The 20,622-nt window shown below is 39.2% G+C and overlaps 1 protein-coding gene across 1 annotated transcript in view; it reads left to right on the forward strand.

Annotated features, from left to right (window-relative positions):
• Window positions 1-85: 85 nt before the first annotated feature.
• The window catches only part of LOC141331060 (USP6 N-terminal-like protein), a 44,291-nt gene continuing 23,754 nt past the window's right edge, over window positions 86-20,622 (forward strand). Inside the window, exons 1-2 of the mRNA XM_073835916.1 lie at window positions 86-202; window positions 17,026-17,099. Coding sequence (XP_073692017.1) covers window positions 17,034-17,099 — 66 coding nt within the window. The 5' untranslated portion in view covers window positions 86-202; window positions 17,026-17,033. The remainder of the gene's footprint in view (window positions 203-17,025; window positions 17,100-20,622) is intronic.

The raw sequence follows: 20,622 nt of genomic DNA on the forward strand, positions 1-20,622 counted from the left end.
GGCAGGTCACGTGACCAGCTGCCAGCCAGGATCGAACTGTAAGTACAGGCTGCTACAGCCTGCGCGCTCTGACGTGCTGTTTGCGCTCCTCTCAATGCTGTTACATGCAGCTATTGTATTCGCCACGGGATTTTGGCTATTCGCTTCGCTTTACCTCCCATGTTTCCAGCGACGAAGGAATGAAGAGTCTTCCCAATAAACGGTAATATATATTTTTCAATTTATGGGGATTTTATTTATGAATTCGTTATATATGGCATTTGATTCTCTGTTTATTATTACTGCCCCTGAATGTTGCATACCATAACATTGATATTATGCAAGATCCAATATAGCCACAGAAAGAACTGCAACGGAGTGTGATTTCGAGTGATTCCCATTATAATGAATTATATGTATTATAATTATATGTAGGCTATTATAATTTCGCAGCTGAGGGCGGTTTGAAATCCTCCACATTTAGCATCAACATCTCGGTTATTTGTGTCTTCTCGCCTGTTTTAATTCAGTCGACTTAATTCGAAATGAACGTATTTTAGGAACCCATTGATGAAAATACACAAGAGAAAGCAATAGAGCCCATTTACTTTCAGCGGATTTATATCGAAGCTGTTTACAAACATTCTCCCTTGATCACACCTCTGAAATGCGTCCCTCAGCCTGGTGCAGTTCAGGTGATTCGTTTATGGAATCTCCATATTCCAGACACATCTCTGATGCTTTCTTTTGTCTTCATTTCTCATTCTCTTCCTTCTTTTATAACGGCCACGTTTACATGCACATTTTATTTAATTTTTATGATTTAGTGCTTATATTCTGGTTCCTTTATTCTGCTTTTCTGTTTAGAGATGCTAGTAATGCACTCTTGCATTATAGTGAAATATTAAGATTTTAGAGGAACATTCTTTTGTAATCAGAATGTTATGAATAAACTGCTATTATTTGGGGGCACCAAAAATGCACTCATTTGTTAATTCTCAGTGCATGTCCTTAAAAAACACACAAGAGCGCTACAATAAGTATGTAGAAACTGGAATATTGCCTTAAACTGGTTATGTATTTACATAATCAGAATGACTGTCAATTTGCTGTTTGGAGGTTTGCTAAAGGTGCACCCATTCATTACAGTGGAATAATATGATTTAAGAGGAATATTCCTTTATAATCATAATATTATGAATAAACTGCAACTATTTGGAGATACCAAAAGTGCACTCATTCGTTAATACTCAGTCATGTCTTTAAAAATAACACAAGAACGCTATAAACTGCAATAAGTAGAATGTAGAAACTGGAATATTGGCTTAATCTGGTTATGCATTTACATAATCAGAATGACTGTGAATTTGCTGTTTGGAGGTGCTAGAGATGCACTCATTAATTATAGTGGAATATTATGATTTTAGAGGAATATTCCTTTATAATCAGAGTATTATGAATAAACTGCAACTATTTGGAGATACCAAAAGTGCACTCATTCGTTAATACTCAGTCATGTCTTTAAAAATAACACAAGAACGCTATAAACTGCAATAAGTAGAATGTAGAAACTGGAGTATTGGCTTAATCTGGTTATGCATTTACATAATCAGAATGACTGTGAATTTGCTGTTTGGAGGTGCTAGAGATGCACTCATTAATTATAGTGGAATATTATGATTTTAGAGGAATATTCCTTTATAATCAGAGTATTATGAATAAACTGCAACTATTTGGAGATACCAAAAGTGCACTCATTCGTTAATACTCAGTCATGTCTTTAAAAATAACACAAGAACGCTATAAACTGCAATAAGTAGAATGTAGAAACTGGAGTATTGGCTTAATCTGGTTATGCATTTACATAATCAGAATGACTGTGAATTTGCTGTTTGGAGGTGCTAGAGATGCACTCATTAATTATAGTGGAATATTATGATTTTAGAGGAATATTCCTTTATAATCAGAGTATTATGAATAAACTGCAACTATTTGGAGATACCAAAAGTGCACTCATTCGTTAATATTCAGTCATGTCCTAGAAATAACACAAGAACGCTATAAACTGCAATAAGTAGAATGTAGAAACTGGAATATTGGCTTAATCTGGTTATGTATTTACATAATTAGAATGACTGATTTTGCTGTTTGGAGGTTTGCTAAAGATGCACTCATTCATTACAGTGGAATAATATGATTTAAGAGAAATATTCCTTTATAATCAGAATATTATGAATGAACTCCAACTATTTGGAGATACCAAAAGTGCACTCATCTGTTAATACTTAGTTATGTCCTTAAAAATAACACAAGAATGCTATAAACTGCAATAAGTAGAATGTAGAAACTGGAATACTGGCTTAATCTGGTTATGCATTTACATAACCAGAATGACTGTGAATTTGCTGTTTGGAGGTGCCAGAGATGCACTCATTCATTATAGTGGAATATATTACGATTTTAGAGAAATATTCCTTTGTAATCAGAATATTATGAAAAATTGTTATTATTTAGATGTTCAATAATTGCACTCATTGGTTAATTCATTTTCTTTAAATATCACAGAAGAGCACTACAAACTGCAGTAGTAGAATGTAGAAACTGGAAAATTGGCTTAATCTGGTTATGCATTTACATAATCAGAATGACTGTGAATTTGCTGTTTGGAGGTGCTAGAGATGCACTCATTCAGAATAGTAAAATAACAAGATTTTAGAGGAACATTCTTTTATAATAAGAATATTATGAATAAATTGCTATTATTTAGAGGTACAAGAAATGCACTCATTCGTTAATTCATGTTCTTAATAATATCACACAAGAACACTACAAACTGCAATAAGTAGAATGTAGAAACTGGAATATTGGCTTAATCTGGTTATTACATAATCAGAATATGATTTGTTAATTGTAATAAGATCAGCTATTCAATTTTTATGGATGAATATTAACTGAGTTATTCATTATTTTGTAGAGGAGGGTAGGGATGGGCGATTAATCGAAAAGTAATCGAAATCGACATTCAGAACCTATAATCGATCAAATTTTTCCAGGTCAATTATTTCAATTACTTTCCCTTTAAAAACATTACTGCGTGTGGAGTCAGGTGACCCCGCTCCGTTACGTTACGTTATTCCTCCGACATGTCGATGGAGAGCTTAAGCAGTATTTATACAGTAAAAAGTATTTACAGGATATACAAGAGTAATTTTATTTAGAAGAGATACTGCTTATTTTCTACTTTTAATATTTATTATTATTTTATACATTTATTTTGTTTCCAAAAGTGCAAGTTATTTATTTTCACTAATTTAAGAAAAATGTGACTTTTCGTTTTAAGCAATGTGTGCTTTAATTTCAGTTGTTCAACACTGATGTTCAATAAATAATCATAGATAGTAGATAGTGTGTGCACCCTTCATTCAAAAATCTCTCACTTGTAATATGTGAACATATTTACTGTACAAAACTTGTCAGTGAACTATGAGGGCAAAAAAAAAAAATATTTAAATATAATTAAATATAATTTTATTAATGAATAAAATAATCGTTCATTAATCGTAATCGGGTTAAAATGGTCAATTAATCGAGATTTTGATTTTATGCCAAATCGCCCAGCCCTAGAGGAGGGTCAAAATGACAATTTTCACTTGCAATTCAGAGCAAAATTACAATGGGGTAAAAATAACTTTAGAAAGATGGCAGGATTGTTATGTTATTTTTACACAGAGATTGGCAGTTCTGTTAAAAAGTCTCTTGACTTAAGCTGTCTTGGTTGCATTTTATGCAGCATTATTTTCTCCAAAGTTCATCCTTGTAACTCAAAAAGTATTCAAGATATCCTTATGCCCTTTTAAAATGTTGGTTCTTAACAGACTTTCCTTTTAGTATCTTAACTTTCAAGGCTCTGTATGGTTCATTTCCAGAGATATTCAGATCTAAATATGGCACCATGAGTAAACTGTTTTAGAATATCCACCATAACTGAATGTTTACATTCGTGCAAAGCAAAACCAAAGTAATTCTGGTCAATATTAGATAAAGACAATGACAAGCCAAGCCAAGCCAAGCCAAGCCATTGATTAAACACATTGTTTAGTCTCATGGCCTACATTTAGCAATTTACTGTGTTCTTGTGTATTTTTATGATTTGATGAGTTGATGAAATAATATCCAAAATTAATAAAATACAGAGTAGTAAAGCAAAAGAGAACATCTTCAGTATTTCCATAACAGGAAAAAATTCTTAGCATTTCTCTATTTTTCACACACAAACATTCACACATATTTAGGGGTAAATCATGTTGCTTTTGACGTTCCACACACAGATGTTCAGTAGATGGAAGTAGGCCAGTGACAGATCTGTGTTTAAGCTTTTGGGTGAGATTCTTTACAGATGTATTTTGCAGTCATTTTGCTTTCATGTAATATTGTCTTGTATTTGACAGATTTTGGCAGTGAAATACCCTGTTTATCATTCCATACAGTTTGCATTTTTAACCAAACATCATACCCGTCTTTCATATATTTTTGGTCCCATTCAGGGTCACCTTCGCCTTTATATGTCAATCGAAAAGCTTGTGCCATATGATTTGGGTCAAAAGAACCCATTCGCGGATATGTAGGATACATCCCATTGGCTTCGGTCCAACCCGCTAAATTGTTCACCCATAAATTTGTATAAAAACCCCAACTACATCTATTCATCCAATCATTTGGTGTTTCACCAGGATTTGGTTTAGGATAGGTGGTTCCCATGATATATATTAGCCTTACCACAAGACAGATCGAAACTCGTGACCCACACTTTCACTTTTAATTTACTTCAGTGCGCTCTCTCAGTCTTGCTGAGAATATTGCGGCGGCCGTCAGATAGGCAAACTATACTTCGCCTTACCTGGTCCTCGCAATGTATTTGCGGCAGCCGTCAGATAGGCAAACTGTACTTCGCCTTACCTGGTCTGCGCAATGTATTTGCGGCAGCCGTCAGATAGGCAAACTGTACTTCGCCTTACCTGGTCTGCGCAATGTCTAGATAGACAAACTACTTCATCGTATCTACTTAGACAGACAAACTACTTCATCTTGTCTATTCATAACGAACAATAATGTCACTAATCAGATAGACAAACTATACTTTGTCTTACCTGATCAGAGACATCACGTCGCGGTCACCAAATTGTTAGAACCTCTGTTCTGGGTCACTGCAGTTTCTCAGGTCTGTCGAGTGAATCAGCACCAAGCGCTTGGGATAGACAACAACACACCAAAGTCTAATACAAGTTGGTTTATTGTTATCTATTAAAGAAGATGGGGCAGTCCCATCTTTTATACAGCACCCTTACAAACCTTCAGGTAGGCGGGGGTTCACATATCATTTAAGAAAATACTTCTACATATGGGAAGGAAAAATACAGATGATCCAGAGCAACTATAAGGAAGAGAGGAAGATAGTGCAGCCGCACTCAACTGGTTTCCTGCCGACAGATAACCCTGAAACAGACAAACAAAACATTCCCAGACAGAACTGTGTCATCACACTCTTAACTGAAGCAAACTGCAAAAGACAAGAAAACTACAAAATATTAACTCAAGGAAACTGCACTGCAAAACACATTAATTCTTATATAAAATATGTACAATTGTAAAATATGGGATACACCTTTTCATTGATCTTTAGAAGAGAGATTTTACTGAACTGTCCAGTATTACGTAAGCGTTTAGCGTTCACCTCAGGATTTGTACTCAGGTGGACGTGCACACCAGTGTTTATGTATGGGTGAACCACTAAATATAAACACTGCTCATCTGGCAGACAAATAAACTGTTCAGGTGTACATGTGTGTAGCCAGACTTTTGACTACAGTGTAATGTCTGGTCCTCATTGCAATTTGGTCAAAAACTGTGAGGACAGAATACGACTTAACTCTACTTTGTTTTCAGGTTTAAACTGATGATTTCAGTCATTTCTGGGTGCAATATGCATCAGACAGTCAGTGAATGGATAGTGGGAGGTCTGTGGGTGTGCTGTCTGGGACTGAGACTAGACTGTACATTATCTTCTGTTGCTCTTTGTTGATGTCACAGGGATTAGTTATTCTTATGAATCTGTTTATCACAGTCTTTGTCCTGAAACATTAGAGACATGCTTTTTTCAATCGTTTACTTAGCACAGATTATGAAAACCTGCTGCTGTGACACGGCATTGCTTAAAACCTTTACAAATATTTCTTCACAGAGTTATTTCACCCAAAAATCTAAATTGTCATTATTTACTCACCCTCATTTCATTCCAAACACATTATTTTTCATCTTCAAAACACAAATGGTGATATTTTTATTGAAATATCAGTGAAACATTATTGTGCCTCCATTGGAATCCATTCCACTAAAACTTGAATGCTTCAGAAAGTTCATAAAGACATAATAAAATTAATCCATGTGATTAATGTCTTCTTAAGAGATAATATCACGTTATATGATGAACAGATTTAATAGGAATAGATTTTCAACTGAAGGACAAACATCTCTGAAGTTTCACCAAAAATGTCTTAATTTGTTTCTTGAAGACGAACAAAAGTCATACCAGTTTGGAAGGATACATGGGGATGAGTAAATGAACACAGACTATCCCTTTAAGCAAAATTATATGTTTTTAAGCACCACATTTTCTGCTGTCGAATTATGCAGTGCTCACTCTTGACTGTTAAAAATAATGTTCGTAATTATTTGTCATTAGGATGAGCTAATATATCTACTTTGTTGTCAGACCACATCAAACATTTCCCAAAGGCCTTTTTTTGCAGTAGATCTCTGTGGATAAACACGTGTGCCAGCTATTGGTTTTTATTGTGAATTAAAAATAAATAAATAAATGTGCATTGCATAATAAGCTTTTATCCACCCCCATCACACAATAATTGTTATCCATATGGCCACAGCTTTATCAGTCAATGGCTGCCTCTTACAGTGACATTAAAACACGTTCTCTTCAATGCAATTTATCTAATCAGCTAGCTTAATTTCAAGTCTTTCTTTTATTAGGTTTTATTTTTGGTCTTTTCCCTCTAGTATTGAGAGCTACAGTAGAGAAGTGGGACAGGAAATGGCAAGGGAGAACAGGCTGAAATTATTCTTATCCCTGTCTCAAACTTGCATCAGACTCAAACTTGCATCTCCTGAATGAGCAACACAGCTCAGTGCATTGGCTGCTAGGCTATGACTGACCTCTCATTAGTCGTTTTTAATTCACTTGAGTGATTACTTTGTGTGCTCTCTGTATTGATCTCAAGGGTTTATGCCGAATAGTGCAGTGAATGCTATAGAAGCAAAGAGACGGTTACTGTAGGTCACTGATACTGTCACTACTTACTGTGAACAGACAGAAAATAATAGTTGAATTTATTAAAATGACCTTGTTCAAAAGTTTGCATCTTCTTGATTCTCAATATTGTGTTGTTACCTGAATGATCCACAGCTGATCCACAGTGTTTTTTTGTTTAGTGATAGTTGTTCATGAGTCCATTCTTTGTCCTGAACAGTAAAACTGCCTGCTGTTATTCAGAAAAATTCTTCAGGTCCCACAAATTTTAAACCCTTTCAAACAATGGCTGTATGATTTTGAGATCCGTCTTTTCACACTGAGGACAACTGAGGGACTCATATGCAGCTATTACAGAAGGTTCAAATGCTCACTGATGCTCCAAAAGGAAAAAAACATACATTAAGAGCCAGGGGTGAAAACTTTTAAAGATCAGGGTAAATGTAACCTTATTTTGTCTTCTGGGAAACATGTAAGTATCTTCTGTAGCCTCTGAAGGGCAGTACTAAATAAAATATGATATTCAGACAAAATAATAAAAATGTATGCTACACATCACAGTTCTTCAAAAGTTTTCACCCCCTTAATGTATCGTTTTTAATTCTGGAGCATCAAGGAGCGTTTGAACCTTTTGTAATAGCTCCATATGAGTCCCTCAGTTGTCCTCGGTGTGAAAAGATGGATCTCAAAATCATACAGTCATTGTTGGAAAGGGTTGAAATACACAAAAATGCTGAAAACCCAAAGAATTAATGGGACCTGAAGGATTTTTCTGAAGAACAGCAGGCAGTTTAACTGTTCAGGATAAAAAAGGGACTCATGAACAACTATCACTAAACAAAAAGCCAGATGTGGATCATTCAGGTAACAAAACAGTAGTAAGAATCAAGGGGATGCAAACTTTTGAACGGGGTCATTTTTATAAATTCAACTATTATTTTTTCTTGTGGACTACATGTAAACATCTTTTATGTGAACTAGCTTATTCAGGTCAGTACTAAATAAACAATAACATGCGTTTTGTATGAACCCTCTTACTTTGGTAAAATAATTAACATTTAGCAGATTCTGAAAGGGGGATGTAAACTTTTGACCTCAACTGTAAAAGGGCTGTAAAGTGCAGCATTGTAAGTTGAACTATACTTGTGTATTTGTATTTGCCATGGCTCCAACATGAGACATAGTTTGCATTGCAGTTTTGTTCAGATGCATGTATTGCACATTTCCTTCCTTCGACTACTTAAAGTGTTACCAGATGTTTTTGGCATGGTTCAGGTTTTCAATATTCTTATTAGTATTTCCTCTCCAGGATTTTTTTTTTTTTTTTTTCATCAAAGGTATATGCAGGGAGGTGTTCATGTTTTATTGTATGTTTTTGTTTATCATTTTAAAATGTCTTATATATTCTATGTAAATCTGGGATCTGGTACCATTCCAGCATACTACTCAGTTAAGAGTCAGTCAGATGTTAACACTTGTCAGTGCCATATGCATGTGCTCAGACAAAACAACAGCACTGAACTCATGTACATTAACCAAACAACTTGCCACATTAATGATTGGTCTCAGTGTTACCCCTGCTGTGTGAGTGTGTGTGTGTGACTCTCAGTCAGGACAAGGCTCCCTCAGTGTGTTGAAGTGCTGTACATCTGTGAGCAAGTACGAGGCAGTGACGGCCCACCCAGATGGCGGTGCGAGTGATGCCAGTTGTCCTTGCTCAACCATTGACAACTGCTCTCGCCCTCATGACTGTTACTCTCCCCAGCTCTAAATGTTTACCTTCTCCGTTTCACGTCAGAATAGTAAATGTCAACAGAGCAGACCTATATGATTATCCAAATTAGAACTCTTTCCTCAAACAAAAAGCGTCATACCGTCCAGTCTTGGCTTTGCTTAAACCTTGACCTCTTTGTTTTCTTGCATAAAGGGAAACAGTCGCTGTAGTCTTTTTTTCCGTAACCGCACTAGACTCAGTTTGGTCCTCAGATTTCGGTGCACGCCCAGGAGCCTGGCCAGCAAGGCCTGATGTCACAGTTTGAAATGAGTCTCGAAGGTGTAGTGCAATGTTTTGAGAATGAGAACTATTTGACTTGAAGCCACTGTGATTGTGTTAAGCTATTCTGCTAAAATCATGTAATGAATATGTGATGAGCATTTAAAAAAAACAAACTTGTATAAGTTTCTGCCAGGAGCGTTTCCTCCAAGGAGCAAGGGAGGCAGTGCCTCCTCATAATATTGGATTTGAAAACAAATTGTAGTATAAAAATAATTCCATGCCAGTATTACATAATATAACATTAAAAAGTGTATAAATCACTCTTTTTTCTAAAGAATCGTTGTCCAGCAGTGAAACAAGCGGGTAAAGTTACAGCTGTAGTCTGCATCACTCTCACCTCCCCTGAGCCCATTGAGTTTTAACAGACCAACTAAAGCGTGCAGTGAGTTTGGTGAGGGGTAATTGAGAATGAATGGGGGAAAGGCACATGAGAGGAGGCAATGCCTCCATCGCATTTTGAATTGATATGCCTGTTATTTTCAGCTGTGATTGGTTCATGCGATAAATCCCGCCACTTGTTTTTGAGCACATTCCACATGTCAAATCAGTCTGAATAAACAATACAATGCTGTTAATGGGAAGACTAATTAAAAAAAGTAGGTAAACAACTCACACACTTAGATATAACCACTTTTACATCAAAATAAGTACATAATTAATAATACATAATAATACATAATTAAAATGGCCTGAAAACATGAGGGGTCCTATTATGCTCTCAAGTCTTTATTTTGTTTTGGGGGTGCACTAGAACACGCTCTCATGCTTGGTGGTTCGAAAAATGCATTATTTTTCACGTAATTTACATTATTACAATAGCGTTCTTCCCAAGCGGGCACAAATGGCTCGATTAGTTCTGGGTTTAATGAAGGTCCGCCTTCCGAAAAAACGAAATGTGTTGTGATTGGTTAGCAGTCCCACTGCGTTGCAATTGGCGAACTGCGCAAGCTAGATTAAGTGATACTTAAGTTTTAAATGTGCATATTTTTTCTTACAAAATACATCAGATCGCTAAAGGAGGCTTTGGACTGATGGGGAGAAACACCAGTCTATGCCGTTCTAAAGCTTTGGAGTGCCAGGATTATTTTTAATATAACTCCGATTACATTCGTCTGTAAGAAGGAAGTCATATACACCTGGAGGTTGAGTAAATAATACCCTACAGTACTGTTGGTCCTATCGTCAGCCTGCAAGATTGCCAATACATTACATTATCATTATTATGCTTATTTATTTAATTATTTACATGCCCAAAACCAGCTGCAGCATAAGGCTAGTGAAGCTATCTAAGCTATCTACACTGTATGATGAATAAATCTCATACCACACATTGCACACGTCTACAGCACGCGTCTCCGACGTGACCACCAATGGTCGACACTCTAGTCAATGCTTGTGTTTACATCAGCCGCGGCTCCACATGTGTTTCGACCCTCTATACCGCACACGTCAATGGTGCGGCTCCAGCACGGCTACCGGAGCACTTTGCGGACACTTTAGTTAATGCTCGCATTTATATGCAGCTCGCTGAAGCATCCCAGAAGCGGCTGTCCATGCTACATCGCTAAAGTTGGGCGAATTTCCCTCACCTCGTCCCTCTTCACCCGCCAACGATTCGAATTTCTGTAGGCGGGATTTATTTGAATGATATTCTAATGGACCACGTTGTGACATCATAGCATCCGGGAAAAAAACAAAAGCTGTAGTCCAAAGGAGCCATCCGTTGTAGTTCTTAATAAGGGATTAAAAAAAATCTCTATTTGGAGTAGACTTTGAGATTTATAACTTTGTAGATGTTTTTTTATGCCTGAACATACACACCACACACTGGCTAAAATTCAAAAAGTGAAAAAGCATAATAGGACCCCTTTAAAGTAAATCTCTGTGTCTGTGACCAATATTTACCAAGCTTTGATGACTGATGATCCGAAAAATTAAAAAATAGTTAAAAGTTAAATATTAATAAGAATATCTGAGCAGAAGTTTGCAAAAATATTTTGTTTAAATTGTTATTGCCTTGAGTTATTATTTTGGAATAAATGTAAAATGCTTAAGTTAAAAATACTTAATGAGATTCATACTTGGCTAATTAACCACTATTTAACAAAAAAAATGTGACTGGTAAAAGTGTAGTTATCAAATTAAATTCTAACATTCTTTTGACTATTTAGACAATTAAAATGTATCTAAAAATAAAGGCCATATGAGAATAACTAAAAGCAATGTTTTTTTTAAGTATAACAATAATAATAATTATTATTTGACACAAATAGATCTGAAATTAGCTAATTTTGAAATTCAATGCTACTCTGGATTGGAGGATGTCAAAAAAGCTCAAATGTCATGCGTGCATATTGCTCTTTAAAAATGCAAGACCCCTCTTATTATGTATGCTTGCAACTGCACATAGTCCTCATTCAGCACACATGAATAATTCATATCTTCAGCCCACAATGATCCACTCTGGTTGGTTGGCTGTCATACATACAAGTTATTGTGTTCTTTCACCAAAATATTCTTCAGTTGAGTGAACAACAAATGCATACTGTGACATAACTGTTATGTGCTGAAACTGATTCCAAATGGACATTTAATGATAACTGTCTATAATATTAACAAATATTATTAAATTATATTATATTTGGTAATGTACAGCAGAATATGGTCTTTAATGTTTGTTAATGACTTATTAAAGATAGTTATATTGTTACATTATTGAATTTGCGGTTTTGAACATTTCAAAGTAAATATACAGTAAAACATGTCGCTGCTCTAAAAGATACTATATATATTTGTGAGAACCCTTTCTCAGTGCCTGTATTTTTGGAGGCCAGTGGGCAGTGATTCCAACAGTAGGTCAGGCCCAGAGTTTCACATCCAGCTGGGAAGACGCTCAGCAGAAAGGCCTGTCATTCCATATGCTAGTGAGAGCTGAGACAATTAGAAAGCCAACCGTTAGACTCCGGCTCTCTGGAGGAATGGCTATTTATGGCACCTTGTGTAAGATGTATGCCCGTAGGTCAACATTTTCCCTTGTACTTGACTCATAAACAGAGTTGGAGGAGATTGGCAGTCAAGCCTAAAATGGAAAGTACAGATGAATTAAATAGACACTTTTACACTGACTCAAGCGATCAAAATAAAAACCCCACCCAGTCTCCATTCAAACAAGAACATAATATCTTGGCCTAATTTCTGTCATACTTGTTCTTCAGGAATAACTGAAACTGAACCGTTTGATCCAAGGGATTCAGCAGCTTACCTCAGCTGAACTCTTTTTATGTTTTAGAAATAGGGTACTATAAAGTACAGCAGAATGTATATCTTTTCTGTGAAATAGTTCTGATTATATATACTGTCAGCTGGTTGGTCTGTATGAAATGCTCGCTCATCATTGTCCCCAGTAAGGCACCCCCCTCTCTTTCTGCCCTTGAAAGGGGGATGGTACGCAAACCGACCAACGGAGCTACTAAACCACAGTTTTTCTTCTCTCATTCTCAAGTCAAATGCCTCAGCCCAAACCTAAAAAGCAGATAGTTTCCACATGTCACAATGTTATATTTAAGATTATTAAATAATATTGCAACAAGGTTCCTCTGAGGGACTCTTGTCCCTCCATTTGGGGACTGTCATTTACTATCAATCAAAGAGTACCTAATGCCCCTCAGAAAACATCTGTCATTGCCTTGTTGACACCTCACAATGGGAGGCAGTGGAAATGCATTCTCAGATATTCTGTTGAAAATATAGTGATTATTGGGGGTTACATGCTCACCCCAGGACATGCAAATGCCTTTTGCAGGGATTTGGTTGAAGATGTGCAGTCATTCACCAAAAAAACTAATAAATACAAATATGACAGAAAAAGAGAGTGGAAAACAGTTATATACAACATATTATGACTTTTGTTGGTGCATTTTAAGTGGATGTCAAGGGGAAAATGACATGCTCCCTTTAATGCATACACAGATGGACTGTGTATAGAGGAAATGGTGAATATATGTCACAACCTAACAGATTAGACTAACAAAAAAAAAACACACATAAACTGAGGTTTGGAGAGGAAATACCACACGGTATACAGAATTCCTGTTGGATAGCTCTTAATTCATCTAAATCGCAGCACATGGTATATGTATATGTTGATAAATATTTGCAAATATGCATTGTTCTGAGTACTTGTACTTTCAGAATGACAGTTTTGAGGTTTATAATCTGGGGTTCCATTGAAGATTGCATAAACTAATCCTTCTGCAGTTTGCTGCAAGGGTGACAGATGAGATGACAACACTGATTTCCTCAGAAGAAGGAAGGGATTTTAACGCTTATCCTTATGGAAGTGGATTAGAGTGTCTGACAAATAGATATAGGAACATTTTTGACGTCTTGGTTTATTTATGTAAGTTTGGGATAAGGCCAGTTTATTCAGATTTCAGATCAGGTGACTCTTTTGTGTACGGGTTGAAATAAATCCTATAATGACAACTCTCTGAAGACTTTAACAGGGTAATGGATATGACAGTGTTAATGTATTTGGTCTTGGTGAAATAGATCTGCTGCTGCTGTTGGTTATTGCTGTTGTTGTAGATTAGTGTTGCTGCTGCAAAGCAAGTACAGGAACTTGGTACTGCCAATACTTATGGCGTATATACAACATACACAATACGGTTCCGTGAGTTTTTAAGACATATTGCTGTGGCACAAATAGCATATACAGTGCCTTGCAAAAGTATTCATACCCCCTTTTTATGTTTTGTTATGTTGCAGCCTTATGTTAAATTGCTTTAAATAACCTTTTTCACACATCAATCTACACATACGCCATAAGCAAAATAATTGCTTAAAAATAAAGCACTGAAATAAGTACATTGCATAATTATTCATACCCTCAACACTGTACTTTGTTGAAGCACCTTTACAGCCTCAAGTCTTTTTGGTATGATGCGACAAGCTTTGCACGTCAACATTTGGCAATTATCTGCCATTCTTCTCCTCACTTCTGCACCTTTCAAGCTCTGTCAGCTTGGATGGGGGCTGACAGACATTTTCAGATATTCTCCAGAAATATTTGACTGGGTTCAAGCCCAGGCTGTGGCTGGGCCACTCAAGGACATTCACAGAGTTATTTGTAAGCTACTCTTGCTGTGTGCTTAGGGTAATTGTCTTGTTGGAAGGTGAACCTTCTGCCAAGTCTGAGATTCTGAATGCTCTGGACTATGTTTTCATTAAGGATATCTCTATAGTTTGCTGTGTTGAGCTTTTCTTCTACCCTGATGAGTCCCTTAGTCCACAGCATGAGGCTGCCACCTCCATACTTTCCTTTTGGGATGGCACTGTGCAGGTGATGATCAGTGCCTGTTTTCCTCCAAACATGATGCTTAGAATTGAGGTTCATCAGACCAGAGAATCTTGATTTTTTTTAATCAATTGCTCAGTTTGGCCAGGAAGCCAGCTCTAGGAAGAGTCCTAGTTGTTCCAAACTTCTTCCATTATGGATAATGGAGACTACATGCTTCTGTGAACCTCTAATGCAGATGATTTTTTTCTGAACTCTTCCCCAGATGTGTGGCTTGACGAAATCTTGTTTCCGAGCTTTACAGGCAGTTTTTTTTTTTTTTACCTCAGGACTTGTTTTTTGCTTTGAAATGCATTTTTAGCTGTTAGACCTTTTATTAAGACGTGTGTGCCTTTCCCGATCATAGCTATTCAATTGAATTTGCCGTAGGTTAACTCCACTCGATGTGTAGTAATATCTACAAAAAATAAGAATGCTCCTTGGCTAAATTTCAAGTATCCTAGAAAAGCGAAAGAATGCTTATGCAATGGAATCATTTAAGTGTTTTATTTCTAATGCTTTTTCAATGTTGTTACAAACCTGTTTTTTGCATTGTCGTTATGGTGCATGGAGTGTAGATTGATATGGGAAAAATGTTCTTTTAAGCAGTTTAACATAACAAACCGTAAAAAAAAATGAAGGGGTATGAATACTTTCGCAAGGCACTCTATAATAACCCATAGCAGATCTATACAGGTGGAGCTGGGGAAGGTGGAAGGTTTTAGAGTAATTCAAAGTATGCTGCAAACTGCTCTAGTAAATGCTAACCAGCCATTTAAATGTAAAGCAGCAAGCTCAATGCATCAATGTATGCAGCATGAACCAATCAGCTTGTGCTAACACTGTGAATATCATCAGTTTATGTTAGGGACCCATCAGCCTGCACCATCTAGAGTTTCATGACAGAACTTGGCATTTTTACACAGAAATTATTTTACAGAAACACATGAAAATAAGTTTTCTGCATTTAATAATCATTTAATTGATCAAATGTATTAAATAATAAACACTCAAATATTTAGTTGCCGAAATGTTGGTGCATCACTACAAAACCTTGTTTAAATTTCAGAATCAATGAAATGTGTTTCTCTGTGAAAATCATTTTGTGTTGTTATACGAGACATTTTACGTATAACCTTACATGTTTTTAATTATTTATAATAATGGCTATGCCGACCTCAGCAACCCTTGTAACCCATTTTTTAAACTAACAGAGAGTGATTTTAGCGAAAGGATATACAATGTAATACAATACCAGTGGGTGATGAGAAAAATGCTTAGTAAAGTCTTTTGTTTTTCTTCAGTCTTACAAACCGTGGTTTGAGGTTTTGAGTAAATGATTTTCTCATTGAGTAGTACAAAATTCATAAGCACAGAATTATTTCCTGTGGTTCTGCTGGTTTGAAAGCCATGGAAGCATAGTCTCTCTCAAACCATGATTGTGCATGAAGATGTCTATAAACACTTATTATTGGTTTTTAAGAAAACACACAGATCAGCTTCTCAGTTCACTTGTACTCCTTGTGTCAGTACTTTTGTGACAGCCCTATGATATGAGTGAGAAACAGTGTGCGTGATGGAAACACTGGGACAGATTAGAAGAATTGTTAAGAGGGCCATAGTGGGAAAAGGACAGTATTTGTACATTGACACCTGTCAGAAGTGTCCTTCTGCGTAAATAAATCAGGAAATGTCATCAACGGTACTCTACAAACACAACCGATGCACTTGTTTTGTTAATTTGGCCATGAGGGTAAGTGACTTGTCATACAGCACTGTGTTTTTAGTGTCCTGTTTATTGAAGTTTTAAATGTCAGTTGATACAATTTGGCAATGGACTGGAAATATTGGATATGACATATGATGGTGTGTCATGCAGCGCTGTGTCCCGCAGTGGTGACTCTCTTGGTTGAATTCTATTTTTGTGTGTGCAACAGACTCAGCAGACACACAGCGCTCTCAGACAGCTGAAGCCTGGCGGGAACCTTTGTTCCCTTCCTTTGGCTCCGTGGTTCCCATGGGGCTAATGTTTCTGAGACAGTCAAGGCCTTCATATGACCAACAAGATCTTCAAAACATTATGAGAGCTCAGGTTACCCAGTGCCAAAAAGAGCTGATTTTGGACCAGATTCTCAGCCTGAATTTGATGAATATGTTGCACTCATGACCCGTCTGGGTTTTTTCAGTATTGCTCATCTGTCTTCAGAGGAAAAAGTGACTCTATTTGATGTTCATCTGTACAAATGTATAGCCATTAACAAAACTTGTTCAGCTTTTTGTCAGTATTCATTTTTCTCCTTGCCATTAATTGTTCTTTATGTGCTGTATTTCTAGATATTGACATGAAGAAGGACATAGAGGTGCTGATAGCAGAGGAACGTGCTGAGATCATCTCTAAATATAAAAAGGTAAATTATGCCATTTACCCTCAAACTTTGTGCAATATAGTACAGATACTGTGAACTATTCACGTTTTCCTATTTCCTTCAATGTTAACGAGTTACTAATAAAAATGTCTTTGTGCTAGAATTTATATGTACACTACCATACAAAAGTTTTAAGAAATTAACACTTTATTTTTAGTATTTAGTAAGGATGTAATAAATTGATCAAAATTGACAGTAAAGACATGTATAACGTTACTGTCACGACCACACACAAAGGGAGAAGGTGAGTATCTTTCAAGGTATTTATTAACAAACGTGCACAGTTCAACACACGTGCAATCAGGTGAGTAAAGGTCTCTGTGGTCTAATCTTCAAACAAACACAACAGGTGAGTTCAAGTTCATAAGGATCATAGCGTTAGCAATAGTCACTTCCCTCTAACACGATTCACGTGTTTCACAGGAGAACATCAGAGCAATCCACGAGGAGCACAGGAGAACATCGGAAGAATCCACGAGGAGCACAGGAGAGATAACAGGAGGGGGAGAAGATCCACAGAGAAGCATCCATGCAACTTCGATACCAGCCGGTGAGTGAGTGGCAGAGGTAGGTATATAAAGGGTGTGGTGATTGCTGGTGCAGGTGACGGTGATTAGTATTCTGGTGATGGTTCACGGGTGTGCTGTGGTGGTGATTGGCTGGTTGGTGGAGGATCGTGGTGATTGGGGCTGAGGGAACGTGCAGAGGGTGTGACATCACCCCCTCCTCCACGGGTGACTCCTGGCACCCAAGAACGGCGACGGGGACGACCACGACCTCTGGGAGCTGGGCGTTCGGGATGTTGGCGGTGGAATTCCTCGAGGAGAGTCGGGTCCAGGATGTCGTCACGGGGTATCCACGATCTCTCCTCGGGTCCGAACCCCTCCCAGTCCACTAGGTACTGGAGCTGGCCGTTCCGCCGCCGGGAGTCTAGGATTTCTTGGACTTGGTAGATGTTATCTCCAAGGATCTCTGGCGGGTCGGGAGGAGGAGGTGACTCCGATTCTGTGGAGGAAGGGAACAGGGGTTCAGTGTGGCGTTTGAGTAGGGAAACGTGAAACGAGGGGGCGATTCTGTAATGTGGAGGTAGGTTTAGACGGTAGGTGACAGGGTTGATCTGTGAGTGCACGGTGAAGGGCCCTATGTAGCGGGGACTCAGCTTCCTACTGGGCAGCCGGAGGCGTATGTCTCGAGTGGACAACCATACCTGGTCCCCGGGGAGGTAAACTGGGTTGGGTAACCTACGGCGGTTGGCATGTTCCGTATGCCTCCGTACTGCCCGCTGGAGATGGACGTGCGCTGAGTCCCACACCCTCTCGCTCTCTCGGAACCAGTGATCTACCGCGGGCACCTCGGAGGACTCTCCAGTCCATGGAAACAGAGCTGGTTGATAACCTAGAATACATTGGAATGGGGTTAGACCAGTAGAGGTTTGACGGAGGGAATTTTGCGCATACTCAGCCCACGGTAGATACTGGCTCCAGGTGTTTTGATGTTGGGAACAGTACGTCCGAAGGTAGCGGGAGATTTCCTGAATTTTCCGTTCGGTCTGCCCGTTCGTCTGAGGGTGATATCCGGATGACAGGCTGACTGTGGTACCCAGAAGTTGGAAGAAGGCCCGCCAGACCCTGGAAATGAATTGGGGTCCCCGATCGGACACGATGTCTTCTGGGAGTCCGAAGTTCCGGAATACATTGTGGAACAGTGCCTCTGCGGTTTCTAGTGCTGTGGGGAGACCTTTGAGAGGTATTAATTTGCAAGCTTTCGAGAATCGATCGACTACCACTAAAATTGTGGTGTAACCCTGAGAGGGGGGCAGGTCTGTGGCGAAGTCAATGCCCAAGTGTGTCCAGGGTCGGCGGGGAATAGGTAACGGTTGTAATTTACCTTCGGGTAAGCGGCGTGGGGTTGTGTTGACGGCGCAGACCGAACATCCTTGGACGTACCGTTCCACTTCCCTGCTCATGTTGGGCCACCAATATTTCTGCTGGAGGAGCGAGAGGGTTCGCCTGCTGCCAGGATGTCCTGAGCCGGGGGACGTGTGCGTACTATCCAACAGAAGGGGTCTGAGACGGCTTGGGACATAGACACGACCCGGGGGAAGCTCCGGTGGTGCAGGTTCCTCGAAGGTGGCGGCCCGTATATCTTCATCCAGCTGCCATAGTATGGGTGCGAGAAAGACAGATGGGGGTAGAATTGGATCAGGATCGTCAGAGGTAGGTTCAGGTGAGTGCATACGTGATAGGGCGTCTGCTTTGGTGTTTTTATGGCCGGGTTGGTAAGTAATGTTGAAATTGAATCGGGCAAAGAATAATGACCAGCGAGCTTGGCGGGCATTTAGTCTCTTGGCGTGCTGAATGTACTGGAGGTTCTTGTGGTCGGTTATTACGGTGAAGGGGAACTGGGCTCCTTCCAACCAGTGCCGCCACTCTTCGAGGGCGAGCTTTATGGCCAGCAGTTCGCGGTCTCCAATTCCATAATTCTGCTCAGCTGGGGTGAGTTTTTTGGAATAGTACGCACACGGATGGAGGGATCGGGGTTCATCAGACCACTGGGACAGCACAGCTCCTACGCCCACGTCCGCCGCATCTACCTCCACCACGAAGGGCCTTGAAGGGTCGGGGTGCTTGAGGATGGGAGCGGTGGTGAACATTAGCTTTAGACGGTCGAAGGCTTGCTGAGCCTCTGGAGTCCACTGTAGTACCCGGCGTCCTCCCTTTAAGAGGGAAGTGAGTGGAGCCGATAGGAGGCTATAGTTCTTTATAAAGCGTCGGTAGAAGTTAGCGAAGCCTAAGAAACGCTGAAGCTCCTTCACCGTCTTGGGCTCCGCCCACTTGGCCACTGCGTCCACCTTGCCGGCTTCCATGCGAACTCCCTCCGCAGTGATCACGTATCCGAGAAAGGAGATGGAGGGCTGATGGAATTCACATTTTTCTAATTTTAGATAGAGTTGGTACTCACGGAGGCGTTGGAGAACCTGACGGACGTGGTCTTGATGTTCTTTGAGGTTACGTGAGTAAATGAGGATATCGTCAATGTAGATGATTACGAATCGATGGAGGTAGTCGCGGAAGATTTCGTTCATGAACTTCTGAAATACGGAAGGACTGTTAGCCAGGCCATAGGGCATCACCTGATATTCATAGTGACCGGTGGGGGTGATGAAGGCGGTCTTCCACTCATCTCCTTCTCGGATACGGATCAGGTTGTATGCACTGCGGAGGTCGAGTTTGGTGAAGACGCGGGCTTCCCGTAGTTCCTCCAAGGCAGCTGGCACTAGAGGAAGTGGATAGGCGAATTTCACCGTGGCGTCGTTGAGCACCCGGTAGTCTATGCAAGGTCTGAGCCCACCATCCTTCTTGGGGACGAAGAAGAAACTGGATGCTGCTGGGGACGTGGAAGGTCTGATGAACCCCTGTTGGAGAGCCTCCTGGATGTAATTCTCCATGGCTTCCTGCTCAGGACGTGAGAGGGGGTAGATCTTCCCGTGGGGTAGTTTGGCGCC

Source organism: Garra rufa, chromosome 3 (assembly GCF_049309525.1).
Source record: "Garra rufa chromosome 3, GarRuf1.0, whole genome shotgun sequence".
Classification (NCBI taxonomy): domain Eukaryota; kingdom Metazoa; phylum Chordata; class Actinopteri; order Cypriniformes; family Cyprinidae; genus Garra; species Garra rufa.